The following is a 13,970-nucleotide window of genomic DNA, read 5'->3' as shown; positions in this document are numbered from 1 at the left end:
TTGTATACTATATAATCTAACCAATTTATATTTTAAGCTACTCTGACACGGATGAAAATTTAAGAACGGAGAGCTTACTTTTATCCCTCTCTTATATTCAACCAACCATAGTAAATAAAACTTTAACTACACTTTTTACTTCCACACCTGGAGATGTCCTGGGTCCACTACATTCGGCGTCGTTAGACGCTGACAGCACACACAACAACGGACCTGTACTCAATGGATCCAAATCAGCAAATAGGAAAGATCGAATTATCTTTCCAAGCATAAAGAAAAAACCATCAATTCTAAACACAACGATTGCCAATGATTTTTGGGCGCTCAAGGATGTAAAAGTAAGTGTTTAAAAAAAATGTAGGCAAACAAAATAAATCAACGAAGAACGAAGTAGTCACGTTCTTTCTATTTTTGCTTTACAATTATCTTCTAGTTCTCATAGCTCCTTAGATCTTTACGATTATAAGATTACTTCTTGGCGGGAATGTTTTTAGTACTCCCCAATCAAATTTGTGTAATCTGGTTGTCACCTGAAGCTCGACGCTATTAACTTATTCAGAGGAGCGAGTTTTTAAATACACCTCTGGGACCTTAGTCCGGTCCAAAGTTGTGATCTTAACCGAATCGCTAAGGGTAACAAAATTGGACGATTGTAAGATAAAGCTGCCCCAGGTCTACTTGTTAAATTCTTAGCAAATTATTAGATTAATAAATCATCGTTGTTTCTGATCATAAATACTTACAGTATGTTTGTTTATGAGGTAATCACAATCGGTCTACTATTATAAAGCTCTCATAGGAAAAGTCGTAACATAAAGCTGCCCCAGGTCTACTTGTTAAATTCTTAGCAAATTATTAGATTAATAAATCATCGTTGTTTCTGATCATAAATAGTTACAGTATTTTTGTTTATGAGGTAATCACAATCGGTCTACTTTTACAGGAAATGACGTAAAATTACTAGCTTACAAATGGAACAAAAATGAGATCTTCGTTTGAAATATACAAATCTTTTAACTAATATAGTATTGCGCACTGTAATCTATCAATTTTGTTGGTCAAGTCAGCTCAAAAATTTTGAAGTTAAGATAAGATAAGTAACACGTTACTTCTTAGATCCCGTAGTGCAAATCGGCAACCACATCCCTGACCAGCAAAACGTAAGTGAAACAGTATAAAAAAGAAAGAGCAAACTATCAGATTATCCTTACTCAGCTATTGGAAGTTCGGTTAAAAAAAAGTTAAAAGATTCGGTTTCGCCCATATACCCCACTCCCATTACGATGCCAAAAATGCCTCTGCATAAGATATCTGACTCGAACTAGTGGAAGCCCTGAAGAACTTAGTAATAATTGCTCAGATAAAGTACACTACACTACACAGTAAAGAACACGGCAAGGAAACCTAAAAAGCTGCATAAACTTCAAAAACATCTTCAAAATAGACCGAAAGCGCAGCCCACTAAACTGCAAATTTCCAACATTTATTAAACAAAAATAACTAACCCCAATAATCTACAGCACTTAAATTATACCACCCATGGAACAACAAACAACTTAGCAACGGCTTTGCATTCGCATTCGTTATAATGGGTGTTTTATTTTCGAGTTTTAGACCTTAAAATTGAAATAAAACAACAATAGATTTTTGGATTCACATGAATTTCATTTATCTGAAAGATAATCATGTGGCATTACATTTTATATTTAATTTCTGACATAGACCGCTGGATCAGATATAGTCTAATCTGGACGTCAAATTTTGATGACTTTCCAGCATATGTGTATTTGCCGTATATCGGCAATTACACGGTGAATGTTGTTTTTTGAATGGATAAGCGTTTGTGGCTTATGCGCATAGACCGGTTACGCGCATAAACCGTAATAGCTTCGAATGCCAATATCGCTTAAATAAAAGTTGGTTTGCTCTGTTAGTGAAGTAAAAACAACATATACATAATTGCAATTAGAATAGGTGCTAAATAGTCCGACAATAAACAAATTTTATTTGGTACTTCTTTTTGCTCGCTTACTTTAAGTGCTGCTGGTAATACTGGTGTTCTATATAGGTTAGGTTTCATTTTCAATAGATTATTTGTTTAAAAAAGAAAAATTGTCAGACATTTTTTTTTTTAATTTACTTGGCCTACAGATATTTGTCTTCTTTGTTGTGGGATTCTCCGACTGTTTGGTGACTACAGCTTCCTCTGCCACTTGTGACTGGTGGCAACAGTTCGAACAGTTCGACTTTTGGTGTTTTGGAAAGCGTCAGTGCTCTTAGACTATGGTTAAGAGATTCTGCGCTCTCAGGGCACCCGCCGTGCTAGCCGCTACTTCCTGCTCCTTGGTCTGTCCCGGCCGGTGCTGCCAAACGGCTTTTCAGTTTTCACTGAAGCTCCGGTGCGGACTCTTTGGACTCTGTTGTACAATGATTTAAAACACGTCATCGCCAGGTCTTCTCTGACTGGTTGTGCCTGTACCACGCCTGCCAATTTCTTACGAACATTCCGGGCTCCCGCCACGTTTACGTATTCCTGAAACAGTCAACCGGATCTTCCCCATAATACACACACGATTTCTTGCTGAGCTTGTGGTCAAGCGCTATCAGACTCGGTTTGTCTTACCTCGATCTTAGCACTTTCTCTTTTTACAAGTTCTCCCTCCAACTCCGTCCAATTCGACCTCGCAGGCGCAATTATCTAGCTGTATCTTCCAGCGGACCAATCTGGCTTTTTAAAATTAATTAACCGTTTTAGGGTTACTGATCTGGTATGGACCGAAGTATTTAGATAACTCATACGACCGCCATCACCTTTTTTTCGGCAGAAGTATAATTTATTCGTTACGTTCGGGCGTGTACAATTGCCAAAATGTTCTTTTGTTATTAGATTCAGCTATATCTGCGCTACTTCAGCAATACCTAACTTGAGTTGCCTATATGAACAAGTCCACAACTGTGGCACTGTTTCTATTGAGTGGAAGTGCACTCTCTGCAAAAAAGAAAACAACAAAGCAACACAGCCAAAGAATCCTCAACAAACACCTCAAACCTCACACTATGCCCCACAACCCAACCAGATTAATATATGTTTGCCATCATGGAAGGAAAGGATGATGGAGAAGATGTTCTCCCAGATAACGTAGCTTGTAGCTTGTATCCTCAACAGCAAGTCATGCAAAAAATACTGGAATCAGCGGGAATGAGCTGATCTATGCCAACCATCCATCTGGCAGAGCACGCGGAGGAGCAGCCATGCTCATCAGGAGAGACCTAAACACAGGGAGATATCACCATTGGTGCGGTTTAAGTTAACTTGCTCCTAAGCATCCCCCTCCTCAGAAGAACACTGCTTACATGACGGGAAACATGCAGATGCCCCCAAGTTTACGTATTGGATGCTTAACCCAGATCCCCCTCACCAAGCAACATAGAGCTAACCACAGAGATTCACAATGCTGCCGAGATCCTCCTCCTCCGACTACCCTGAGAACACCTGAAAGAGTCTCCTGAAATCGACGCCCTCGTGGCTGCAAAAAGGCGCCTCCGAAAAGTCTGATTTTCCTCGCGCAATCATAGGGACAAGACAGCACTTGATCGCGGCGCCAAGGAAATAAAAGGCAAGCTATCATCCTACGTCAGGACTCCTTCCATAGATTCCTTGGCGAGCTGGAACCTGGAGACCCACAGCACAAGCTGTGGAGTATCACGAGGCATATAGGAACTCTGTGAAAAATATGTCACCCGTGCGCAAAGCGGACTGTTCCTGGTGTCGGTCTGAGCCCGAAAGAGTTGAAGATTTTGATAACCATCTACACAGTGCATTCTCCCTTTTTGACTGATGCACGGTGAAGGGCGTGAGGCCACCATAATATTCGTAGACAGCCCAAGGGCTTCTGGTCCGCCAATAAAGACCGTCGCACTAGAGGAGGTTGCGCAAGAGATCGATTCCCTAAAAAATGGCAAGTCACCAGGTCCGGATCGAATCGGTGCATTAGCATTGAAAATGTTACCCCTACTCCGTTCTGTACTCATGGAAAACCTGAAGCCAAACAAGCGTCCGATTAGTTTTTTGGCAATCCTCTCCAAAATACATAAAAGAGTATTTCTGCGTAGAATACTGCCAGTACTGGACGAGGGCGGACTGATTCCTGATCAACAGTTTGGTGTTAGACGCTACCATGAAACCTGTTGAGCGCGTTCTGCAGGCATTCAAAAAAGGAGTACTGCTGCGCCGTTTTTCTGGATGCAAACAGGCGGTTGACAGGGTCTGGCACCAAGGACTCCTTTTCAGAATCAAGAACCACCTTCCCAATTTCCACTTCGCCTTCCTCAATTCGTAGACAGAGGGATGAGAGTTTCAAGTATATATAGTTTAAGTGTTGTTCTAAGTTAAATAAAGAGACGCTATGGTCGAGTTCCCAGACAAATGCGCGAACAAAAATGTTGCACATAATAAAAACAGAAAAAAAAGAATTAAATGCAATAAAAAAGGTTAAAAGTGGTTTGGCAATTCGGTAAGAATTTACAATATTAAAAAAAACACTGAAAAAGAGTGACAGATACAAAACTGTGGGCGTTAAAGTAGGCGTGGCAACATGGGTCAACAAGCTTGCGCTGTGTCAGGAGTCTGCGTGCCTAATCTGATCTTTCTAGCTTTTATAGTTCCTGAGATCTTAACGTTCATACGGACGGATAGACACGGACGGACAGACGGACGTAGCCAAATCGACTTGGCTATTGGTCCTGATCAAGATTATATATACTTTACTAGTTGGCCCTGTGAGCTTCGCCGCATGCAGTCTTAAAATTCAGTGAAAAATTCCTAGAATTTGTTATATGAAAGTCATTTATTTTATTTGAAAATTGTTATTTTCAATCCAAAACATTTGGATAAACTATATTTTTCGTTTGTCCATTTGGAGCGAATACAAATAAAGAGTTTGGAATGCCAACTCTTGAACAGGCTACGTATAGCTGCCCATGAGAAAAACACGGCTCTTCCAAATTCAACCCGCATACTTGAAGCGTTTGTCCTTGTGCCTTATTGATGGACATGACAAATGATAGACGCACTGGGAATTGCAGTCGCTTAAATTCAAACGGCATGTCTGTTGGTATCAACGGAATACGCGGTATGAGCACCATTTCTCCTTTCGCTTTTCCAGTCAATATCGTGGCTTCAATTAAATTCGGCATCAATTTTTTTACAACCAGTCTTGTGCTATTGCACAATTTTGGTGCATTTAAATTCCGTAGTAAAATAATTGATGAGCCGATTTTTAAGTTCAAAAAATGCGGTGGCATACCAGGCGGTTCTAGGGAATTTAAAAATTCAACTGGATAATTCACTGCATCATCTTTCATTGCGCTATCAAAAGATTTATATGATATCAGTGCGCCTGGCAATTTTTCTTGAATGTGAAAATTGATTTCATTGACATGTACATTTTTTGGTGACAATATTGCTCGTTCTGTCAACCAATCGTGATTTCTGTGATTTTGAATTATATTTGGAAAAACGCTTTCTATTAATTCCCCTTTAGATTGTAGAATTGTACAAAAATTGTTTGGCAAAGTGATCAAGCCATTTGTATTTGGAACTTTGCCACTTCCGATTTCTAATAAATGCTTCGAAAACCGTTCTGCAGATTGATCATAGTGCTATTGAACACGCATGTTTATTTTCAATGTCAATTTTTGGACATATCGCCACAGGAAATAATACTTCAAGCTAGCATTGACCTGATCCGCTAACGTTGCACGTGGAATGACGGGCAATGTTTGTCGGAAATCTCCTGACAAAAATATTATTGCACCACCCAAAATTTGTTGATTGCGACGTAGATCTTGCATTGTTCTGTTTAATGCTTCCAGAGATTTTTTATGGGTCATTCTTCTTCTTCCTCCTCCTTCTTCTTCTGACTTCTTCATGCTCCTTATTCCTTCTTCTTCTTCATCCTCCTTCCTCCTCCATCTTCTTAATCCTTCTCCTCCTTCTTCCTCCTCCATCTTCTTAATCCTCCTCCTTCTTCTTCCTCTTTCTTCTTCCTTCTTCGTCTTCTTCCTCCCCCTTCTTCTGAAAACCTGCGTGATTGTTGATGCTTTAGTGTTCTTGCTTTATTGCGTTCGGCTCATGTATCTTCTAATTGATGAAGAAGAAGGAGGATGAGGATGAGGAAGTCGAAGAAGGTGGAAGCGGTGAGTTTAACCTCAAATGCACGATACACATAATTAACACAGTTCAACTTACCACCTCAAAAGCAAATAAAGTTTGTCTCATGAATTAAATAAAACAAAATGAGCAGAGAAGAATGACATCCTATGTTTTAGAAATGGCGCTGCATGTAAAAACGGTTTTCCCGCTTTTCTTTTGACTTTTTCCAGAATTTAAACTATCCTATCTCTCAAGTTGGATCGAACTGCACATGGTGTGCGAATTTTATTGTAATCGGTTGAGTGGTTTAGGAGTCCATTGAGGACAAACATTGTGACACGAGATTTATATATATTATATTAAAGATATGGTCAGATATGCATCCTTCTGTCTGTTACATACTTTTCAACGAATCTAGTATTCGTCTTTATTCTACCAGTAACGGGTATAAAATAAGAATTTTTTAAATGTGTGGGCGTGGTAAAAAAGCTGGCTCTGGGTCTATGTCCCTTTTATCTGCATGTTCAATCTCAACGTTCTATATTTTATAGTTCCGGAGATATCGTCGTTCATACGTCCGGGCAGATGGACAGACGGACATAGCAAGATCTTTTGGTTATTTATCCGGATCAAGATTATATATACTTTATATGGTCGGAAACGTTTCATTCTGTTCCTGTTACATACTTTTTATCGAATCTAGTATACCCTTCTACTGTAAGAGTAATAAGTATGAAAAGGTCACCCGATGCGTAAAGGAACCGCCCCCGATGAATAGGGCCACTGTTGCCGAATGTTGTTTTTATTACTTTTTTATGCTTGTTATGCGAACCCAGCCACGATGTAGTGGCTAGCAGTCAAGGAATGGTGAAGTGTTTGCTTGTTTTGCTTATGGTTGACTTTTCTTTTGCCAAACATACAGGTATGTATGTATACATTCATGTATATATTCATGTATTTTTCCTGCGGTTGCTTTTCTTTGCAAATCGAATTTTACTATTTAATTGGACTTAGTTATTATTATTGGTGATCACTTTAAAATCCGACTGCGCCAGTTATAGTCGTTCCGCTCAGTTTGACTTCCGTTTAATTTATATTGGAGATATTACGACTTGAGTAAGGAAGGCTGTTCTGTTTCTGCTCAATTCAAAGTGAAGAATATTTCCTTAAGTTTTGAGCATGTAGTCTATAATACAAAATTTGGTCGTTGCGTGGTAGGTCGATGAATACATGGAATCTGGAGTCCGCGGTTCTGCTGTTATACCTCCGGGTTAAGTATTCGAAAAATGGGTCTTTGCCCGGGAAGGTTTAGGGAGATGATTTAGCATGATCGTGGCGTCACCGATAACTTCTCCACTTTAAAGACCAAAAGACGGTCTTAAGGAAGGTATGGCTGGATTGTTAAATTGTTAATAATTAATTGTCGCTTTACCAACAGCCCATTTGGTTTTGGGTGTGCTGAGATGTCTTCGAAGGTTTAGTGGTTTCACTACTGGATGGTTTTTAATGTCATGCGGTTTTGTTATTGTGCCGTCATTGTGGCGTTGGCATATATTCCCATGAAATAAACGTGAAGCTCATACAAAATTATCCCTTCATTATTTTATCCGATGTGCAGTTAGAAGTTGCGTTAATGTGTACTGCGTTAAGGACAAATAAAAGTCCTTCAATAGGGCTATAAATTTATGTTTGATTAGTGGACTTTACCAAAGAACGTTACATAGAATAATAAGATGGGTAACGGCCATACATTAATTTCGCACTATGCAGCTAATTCTTAGGTGGCGTGAGTGAGTCAAAAAAATAAGGAAGAACGGGTGTATGCCTGCATATTTGCACACGATTTTCGAGCAAAAATCCATTTTGATCAAATTTCATTTAGTTTGGCTTGATAATTCCTTATGAAGTATATTACATTAGATTTTGAACATGTAGCCTACAAGACAAAAGTTGATCGCTAAAAAATGCCTTACTCTGCACTTTTGCATGACATAACAGAAGTCCGCGGTTCTGCAGTTTGGCTTTCCGGTTGAATGTTCTAAGACTGGGTCGTTGCCCAGTGGTTTTCGGGGGAAACACGACATGACATGAACGTGGCGTCATCGATAGGCTATTGTGAAATGTTTGTTTTGATTGTTCAGCGTGAGTCCGGAGCAGACCGAACGGGGACGGCAGATGCCTTAAGAGCCCTTTACCTTTTAACCCTAGTCTGAGTAAGTTGACGCTTTCCTTATCCCCACCAGTCACGTTTGGCAGCGGCAGTACCTGTGAAATCCACCATCTTCGAACGGAGGAGGATAGCGCATTCAAGTATACCATGAGTAAGAATAAAGTCCATTGAAACGCAAAACTGAATTGTTACGTAACGGAGCGATCAGTTACAAGCACACAAAATCTTCTGAGCTAGCCGCACGTACTTTGTGGCGAGCAGACCAACAAATACAGTTTCGTTACATGTAGCGCTCAAAACGTGATTGTCCCAGCAGTATATATAGAAGCAGGATGGGTAGGAGTGGGATATACTGCCTCGAGAAAGATGTTTTCGCATAAGTCGCTCAAAAGTTGCGGATTTCGCTAACGGGCATATATGGATGGATGTACCTAAACATTTTTACACACGCCGCTTTTATAAAATAGTTTTAAAAAAGTCTTACAGATTTACAAAGAGTGGTAAAGAATTTTAAAGCAACGGGAGGAAATGACAAGTGTCAAATGGGCAGCCTACGGCCACAATCGTTTCAGTAGCAATTTTTCTTTATGGTAACTTTTTTCTGCAAGGATCTAAGCCCCTTGTGGTCTTACCAGCAACGTGATCACCGTGGAATTAATTGAGCACGAGCATGTGCTCCAGGACGCCGGTATATAAATGTCGACAGTATGGCTTTCAGAAGACAGACCAGTCTTTATACGCAATATAAAATGACATGTTACCCTGTTTTCAAAATTTAAGTAGAATAACACCATTTCCCACTTCATATCAGTTCCAGAGCCTTGGACTTCTGTTCTCGGCACTGTTGTACATTGTTGTACACTGTTGTACGTTAGTTACCTCAGTTGGATGAGCTTTTGGAATCAAAATCGGATATTTCGAATGAGCCGACGTCATGCTGCTAGCAACTCTTCCGAGGTAAGGTTCCTTTGAGGAGAACGAAGAGTATGAATAATCCGAAAAACCCGTGCAGTTGAACTTCTTAGAAGGGAGCTGCAATGTAGCGATTATGTAAGCAAAGGAAGATCTTTAACCAACGACCAGCACGTGCTCAAAGTTAAGAAATTGTGTCATCTCATTGTAATACTGTTGTCTAACTTTCTTGAAATATAAGCTTGAGTAAGACTGTTGTCGGTGCTGCTAGCCCAAGCGGCTCGTATATTAGGGAAAGGCTTGATAATAATCACGCTTTGTAGAAGCACGGCTTTCATCAAATATTTTTATGTTCGAATCTTAACATCTGTTCCTGGGTTCCATTGAATTCTAAGAATTTTGACTGAGGTATGCTTGGCAGAGTTGTTGAGGAGCTGTACAGATTCGTAACATCGATCTTCTTCTGGCAAGAATTCTAAAAGGCGAAAACAGTTGAAACTCCATTTTAGTAATTTAAATGTCCTCCAAAAAGTTCTTAAACCGAATCACATCCTTTCGTGATATCGGTGAAATATGCATCGTGCTTGAGTGCGCGGGCGCTTACAGGATACTCTTGTATATGGTCCTCCCAGCTAGCCGGTTTAAAACTCTAACCGCCCCATTTAACGGCGCCAAACCGTATGTAACCGTCAACAGGCAAAAATTAAGTAATGGCTTGGTCTCATTCTTGCGCCAAACAATGCGTTGAAAGTTGGTGTGGGGATTGGAGACTCGGATTCATGAAACTGTAGCATATCTACCCTACCAATACAGTTAATGATTGGGTATAACTTATATAACTTAATAAATATAAATATACAAATACCCAAAAGACCACCAACAACTACATAAGCGTTCCAGAGCGTTCACAATTGTTGCACCGATGTTAATCGATGGAGTTATTCTCTTAAACTGAACCTAAATGTTTCGCTGTTCTTCGTGACTTTGCGTTCGCTTGACGACGGCCACTTGTTGTCGGCGTGATCCGGCAGAGTATCGAGCACTGCACCCCGGACTGCGTATTCAGCAGTTTTTGTCTTTTGCGTGCGGGCCTTTCCGTCCGGTCTGCAACTTGGCAGTTTCGCAATATCTTCCTTGCGCGTGTTAACTCTTCCCTCCTTTAAATGGTCGACGTCCCAGCGGCCTCCTGCTTCTATGTCGTCACCACTCTTTGAGTGGGTGCGCCGATTAGCTATCCAAATCAGACGGCTAAGCCAGATGACGCAGGCTAGAACTAGCACGATTAAGGAGTAGCTGACAAGGGTATATTTTCTGCGAGTGTGCTGTGAAACCTTTCTACTTGCCCGTTAGAAGTACTGTGTAAAAGTGGTGCGTTTGCGATTGAAATGTTAAAATTGTTGAGGAGGACAGATTTAAATAGTTTCTGAATTTAGTGACCGTTCGTTGTCACAATATATGGTTTTTACGTTTGGAAAGAAGTTGGCTATATTTAATATTGGTGACTTCACGTCCACCTATTGTGTTCGGCTGTGGCGATTTCCCTTTGTTCCGTTTTGTCTGTAATATCTTGCACCAAATGTGGTATTTGGGAATGCTTCTATTAGTGAGTGTTGAATAAATGCTAGGATTGGAAGTGTGCAATGTATTGCGTTGACGACTCTTGCATTCACCACATCTTTAATGGTGTTTATAAGGTTTTACCGGTCGGAAAATCTTATTACGTGCCTCATTTTGTTTTTAAAGAAAATAAGGTTATTCACTAAAGAATTTTTACCCTCTTCTATAATGATCTGATTCCTGAAACAATTAATTGGCTTTTCCGTTGTGTCGATTGTATAGGTCAGTCATTCTTCGCTATGTAGTGTGGCTGCGTCCGACTCGTATGTGTCTTCACAAACCCTTTTGCTTTGGCAAAAGTATGTGTGTCTTCGTATGTGTCTTCTAATGCGTTTACGTTCTGACGAGATAACGCGTCTGCTACGCGGTTTTTTTTTCCTGGCGTGTAACTAAGTTTCGCCCCATAGTCTTTGATAATCCCATTCCAACGTTTTAGCTTCGCATTAGGATTTTTGTCCGAGATGGCGAAAGTGAGTGGTTGGTGGTCGGTGTAGACGCGCAATTCTTCTACATCGTATATGTAATTACGAAGGTTGTTAAGTGACTAAACCATGGCGAGAAGCTCTCGCTCGTTGGTTGCAAAATTTGTTTCGTTATCACGCAGCGTGCGCGATATCATTGTAATTGGGCGCGTATCTTGAGATAATACGGCTCCAAGTCCGTACCCAGATGCATCCGTCGTTAAGTCGAACGGTTTTTTAAAGTCTGGGTATGAAAGAAGAACGTCTTCTGATGCCAGTATCTCTCTTAGCCTCTTAAATGTTGTTTTTTGTACTCAGTCATTTTTATATTAATTTTTTTTGACTGATTCTTGCTTGTTTTTTTTCACCTTTTCAGGTGAGGTTCGGAGACCCCCTTGCGACATGATGAATCCCAAGTACTCGACGCTTTTTTTGAAAAACTTCGACTTCCCTTGAGATACACTCATGCCTGCTTCGAGCAGCTTTCCCACTGTATGTCTTTGAGATGGTCCTCTTTTGTTTTTGAGAAAATAATAACATCGTCGACATACACGTAGCATATCTTCGAGATTCCTTCTCTTAAAACGTCATCGATAGCTCTCTGAAAAATACTTGGGGCGTTCTTGAGCCCGAATGGTAATCTGCAAAACTCATATTTGCCATTGTTTATCGAGAAAGCTGTTTTTTCTCGGTCTTTCTCTGCTAACTCGATTTGGTAAAAGCCCGCTTTAAGGTCTAGTGTTGAGAAATATTTTGACTCGCCCATTTTATGTTGTATGGTAAGGCTTCATCTGTGTCGGCAAAGGCCCTAAAATTTTTTGGTCAAAAGCGGCTTTTATTGTCGGTGGGACGTCTTTGTCGTCTATTTGGATGAAGTTATCGTTTTCGGTTTTGGAGAATGAATTTTTTCTACCCCATTACTAGTTTCTAGTATATTTTTGGTAAGGTCGAGTCTTGCATTCACTTGTTTAAGTAAGTCAAGCCCGACGATTCCATCAAAGTCCTTAAGAACTTTAAGTATAAAAAAATGTGACTGAACATTAAACAGAGAAATTAGGCACTTTTGTTCTATTTTTGTATGGCCATGAATTGACCTATGTAATTTTTTGAAGTAATAAATAATAATGTATTATCATTAAGTAATTTGATTTCCCTCCCTGATAACGTACGAGTGATATACGGGAGCAGGGATTTTACCCTAAAAAATTGCAGACGTCGTCTGTGTCGAGGTCGTCTTCTATTTGTTCCACCCTCTCATGTGCCCCCTGGTTATATTCCTGCTCTTCTGACCTCTGTTCTGGCATATAATTAATTCTTTGTTGAGTCCGTATGGACTGGCCCCTTTGCCAAGTAGCAGGCTGCCTGGACCGAGATGAGTTATCAACCTCCATTGGTTCGGGTGGGGGCGGCTGGCTCTGAGGATTTCCCACATACGGACGAGACTGCTGCCTAAGCGAGCCGGTTTGATGGTTTCCTCCCCTTTGGGTTTTTATGAAATGGGGATTTTTTTTAATTGCCCTTAGGTTCTGACCCTGCTCATAGTTATATGAATTTTGCTTTGATGGATTTCTCCACCCGAATGGTCGTTGAGTGTTTGGTTTGTTAATTTTTTCTTCGTTATGCCTGGCGAAACTAGCGAACACACTCCTATCATTGCTTGATTCGGCTTCTTGGGCCAGGGCTAAGGCTGTTGGCAGATCCCGAGGCTGTGCCGGGAAAACAGCTACTTTCAGTGATTTCATTAGACCTGACACGAACCAGAGAACTGCAGCAAGCCACCGGCACCGGTACCCGGTAAACACCGGGTATTTCAGCACCCGGGTGTTTGTAGACACTCTATTTTCAGCAAAGACAAACACCCGGGTGTTTTGCCACCCGGGTGTCTTTTGCTACTTGCACAAAAACACCCGGGTGTCTGCTGAGCAACAAAATTTAGGGTGAGTGACGCGCAAGCAACGATCGGCCGCAGGTACTTTTCTGTATGCATAAAATTTGTATGGGTGGAAGCGAGACGGTCTCAGAAATGAAGGGTGAAAGGGAACACCCAAGAAAAAGGTCGGGCACATGTTTTTGCGTTTTGATGTATCTAATGTCTTAACAAAAAACAATCTTATATATTATTTAATATAATTTGATCTATTATTAACACTATTCTATTTATATTTTTTTCGCTGGTTTTTTTTAATTATACAATTTTATTTATTATAAAATTTTTTTATTATTATTTTAAAATTATACATTTATAAAGTTAAATATGGGAAGCCGATATTAAAAATTTTAACAAAGCAAATAATATAATATATAAAAAAGAAAAGTCTTTTTTCGTGTTGTTAAAATTTCTGTAAAAATTAGGCTATTTTCAGATTTTGGGTATAATATATTTCGTTTTTCAGGAATTATACTACCACAGGCACTCGAGTGTCTACCAGACACCCGGGTGTCTACCAGACACCCGGGTGTTTCCGAGACAAAAATGAGTGTTTTTGCCACTCATCCCTTTTTTGGGCACTTGCCTTTTTCTGCCTGTTTGCCTTCTCTACCCTTCGTTATGAGTGGCGAGTGTGATCGGTACCCGCTACCTAGAGTGGCCGCATTGATCCGGTGGCGCGGACACCAGGGTGTTTGCAGACACCCGAATATTTTGAGCGGGTGTTTG

General features: G+C 40.3%; 1 protein-coding gene across 3 annotated transcripts in view; it reads left to right on the top strand.

The window, feature by feature from the left end:
* LOC122625775 (angiopoietin-2) overlaps positions 1 to 13,970 on the top strand; it is a 163,167-nt gene that overhangs the window by 44,661 nt on the left and 104,536 nt on the right. For all 3 annotated transcript variants that reach the window (XM_043805819.1, XM_043805821.1, XM_043805820.1), the window contains one exon: positions 38 to 338. In XM_043805819.1, coding sequence (XP_043661754.1) covers positions 38 to 338 — 301 coding nt within the window. The remainder of the gene's footprint in view (positions 1 to 37; positions 339 to 13,970) is intronic.

This window comes from Drosophila teissieri, unplaced genomic scaffold, assembly GCF_016746235.2.
Source record: "Drosophila teissieri strain GT53w unplaced genomic scaffold, Prin_Dtei_1.1 Segkk7_quiver_pilon_scaf, whole genome shotgun sequence".
NCBI lineage: Eukaryota > Metazoa > Arthropoda > Insecta > Diptera > Drosophilidae > Drosophila > Drosophila teissieri.
This window is presented reverse-complemented; position numbering and strand designations above follow the sequence as displayed.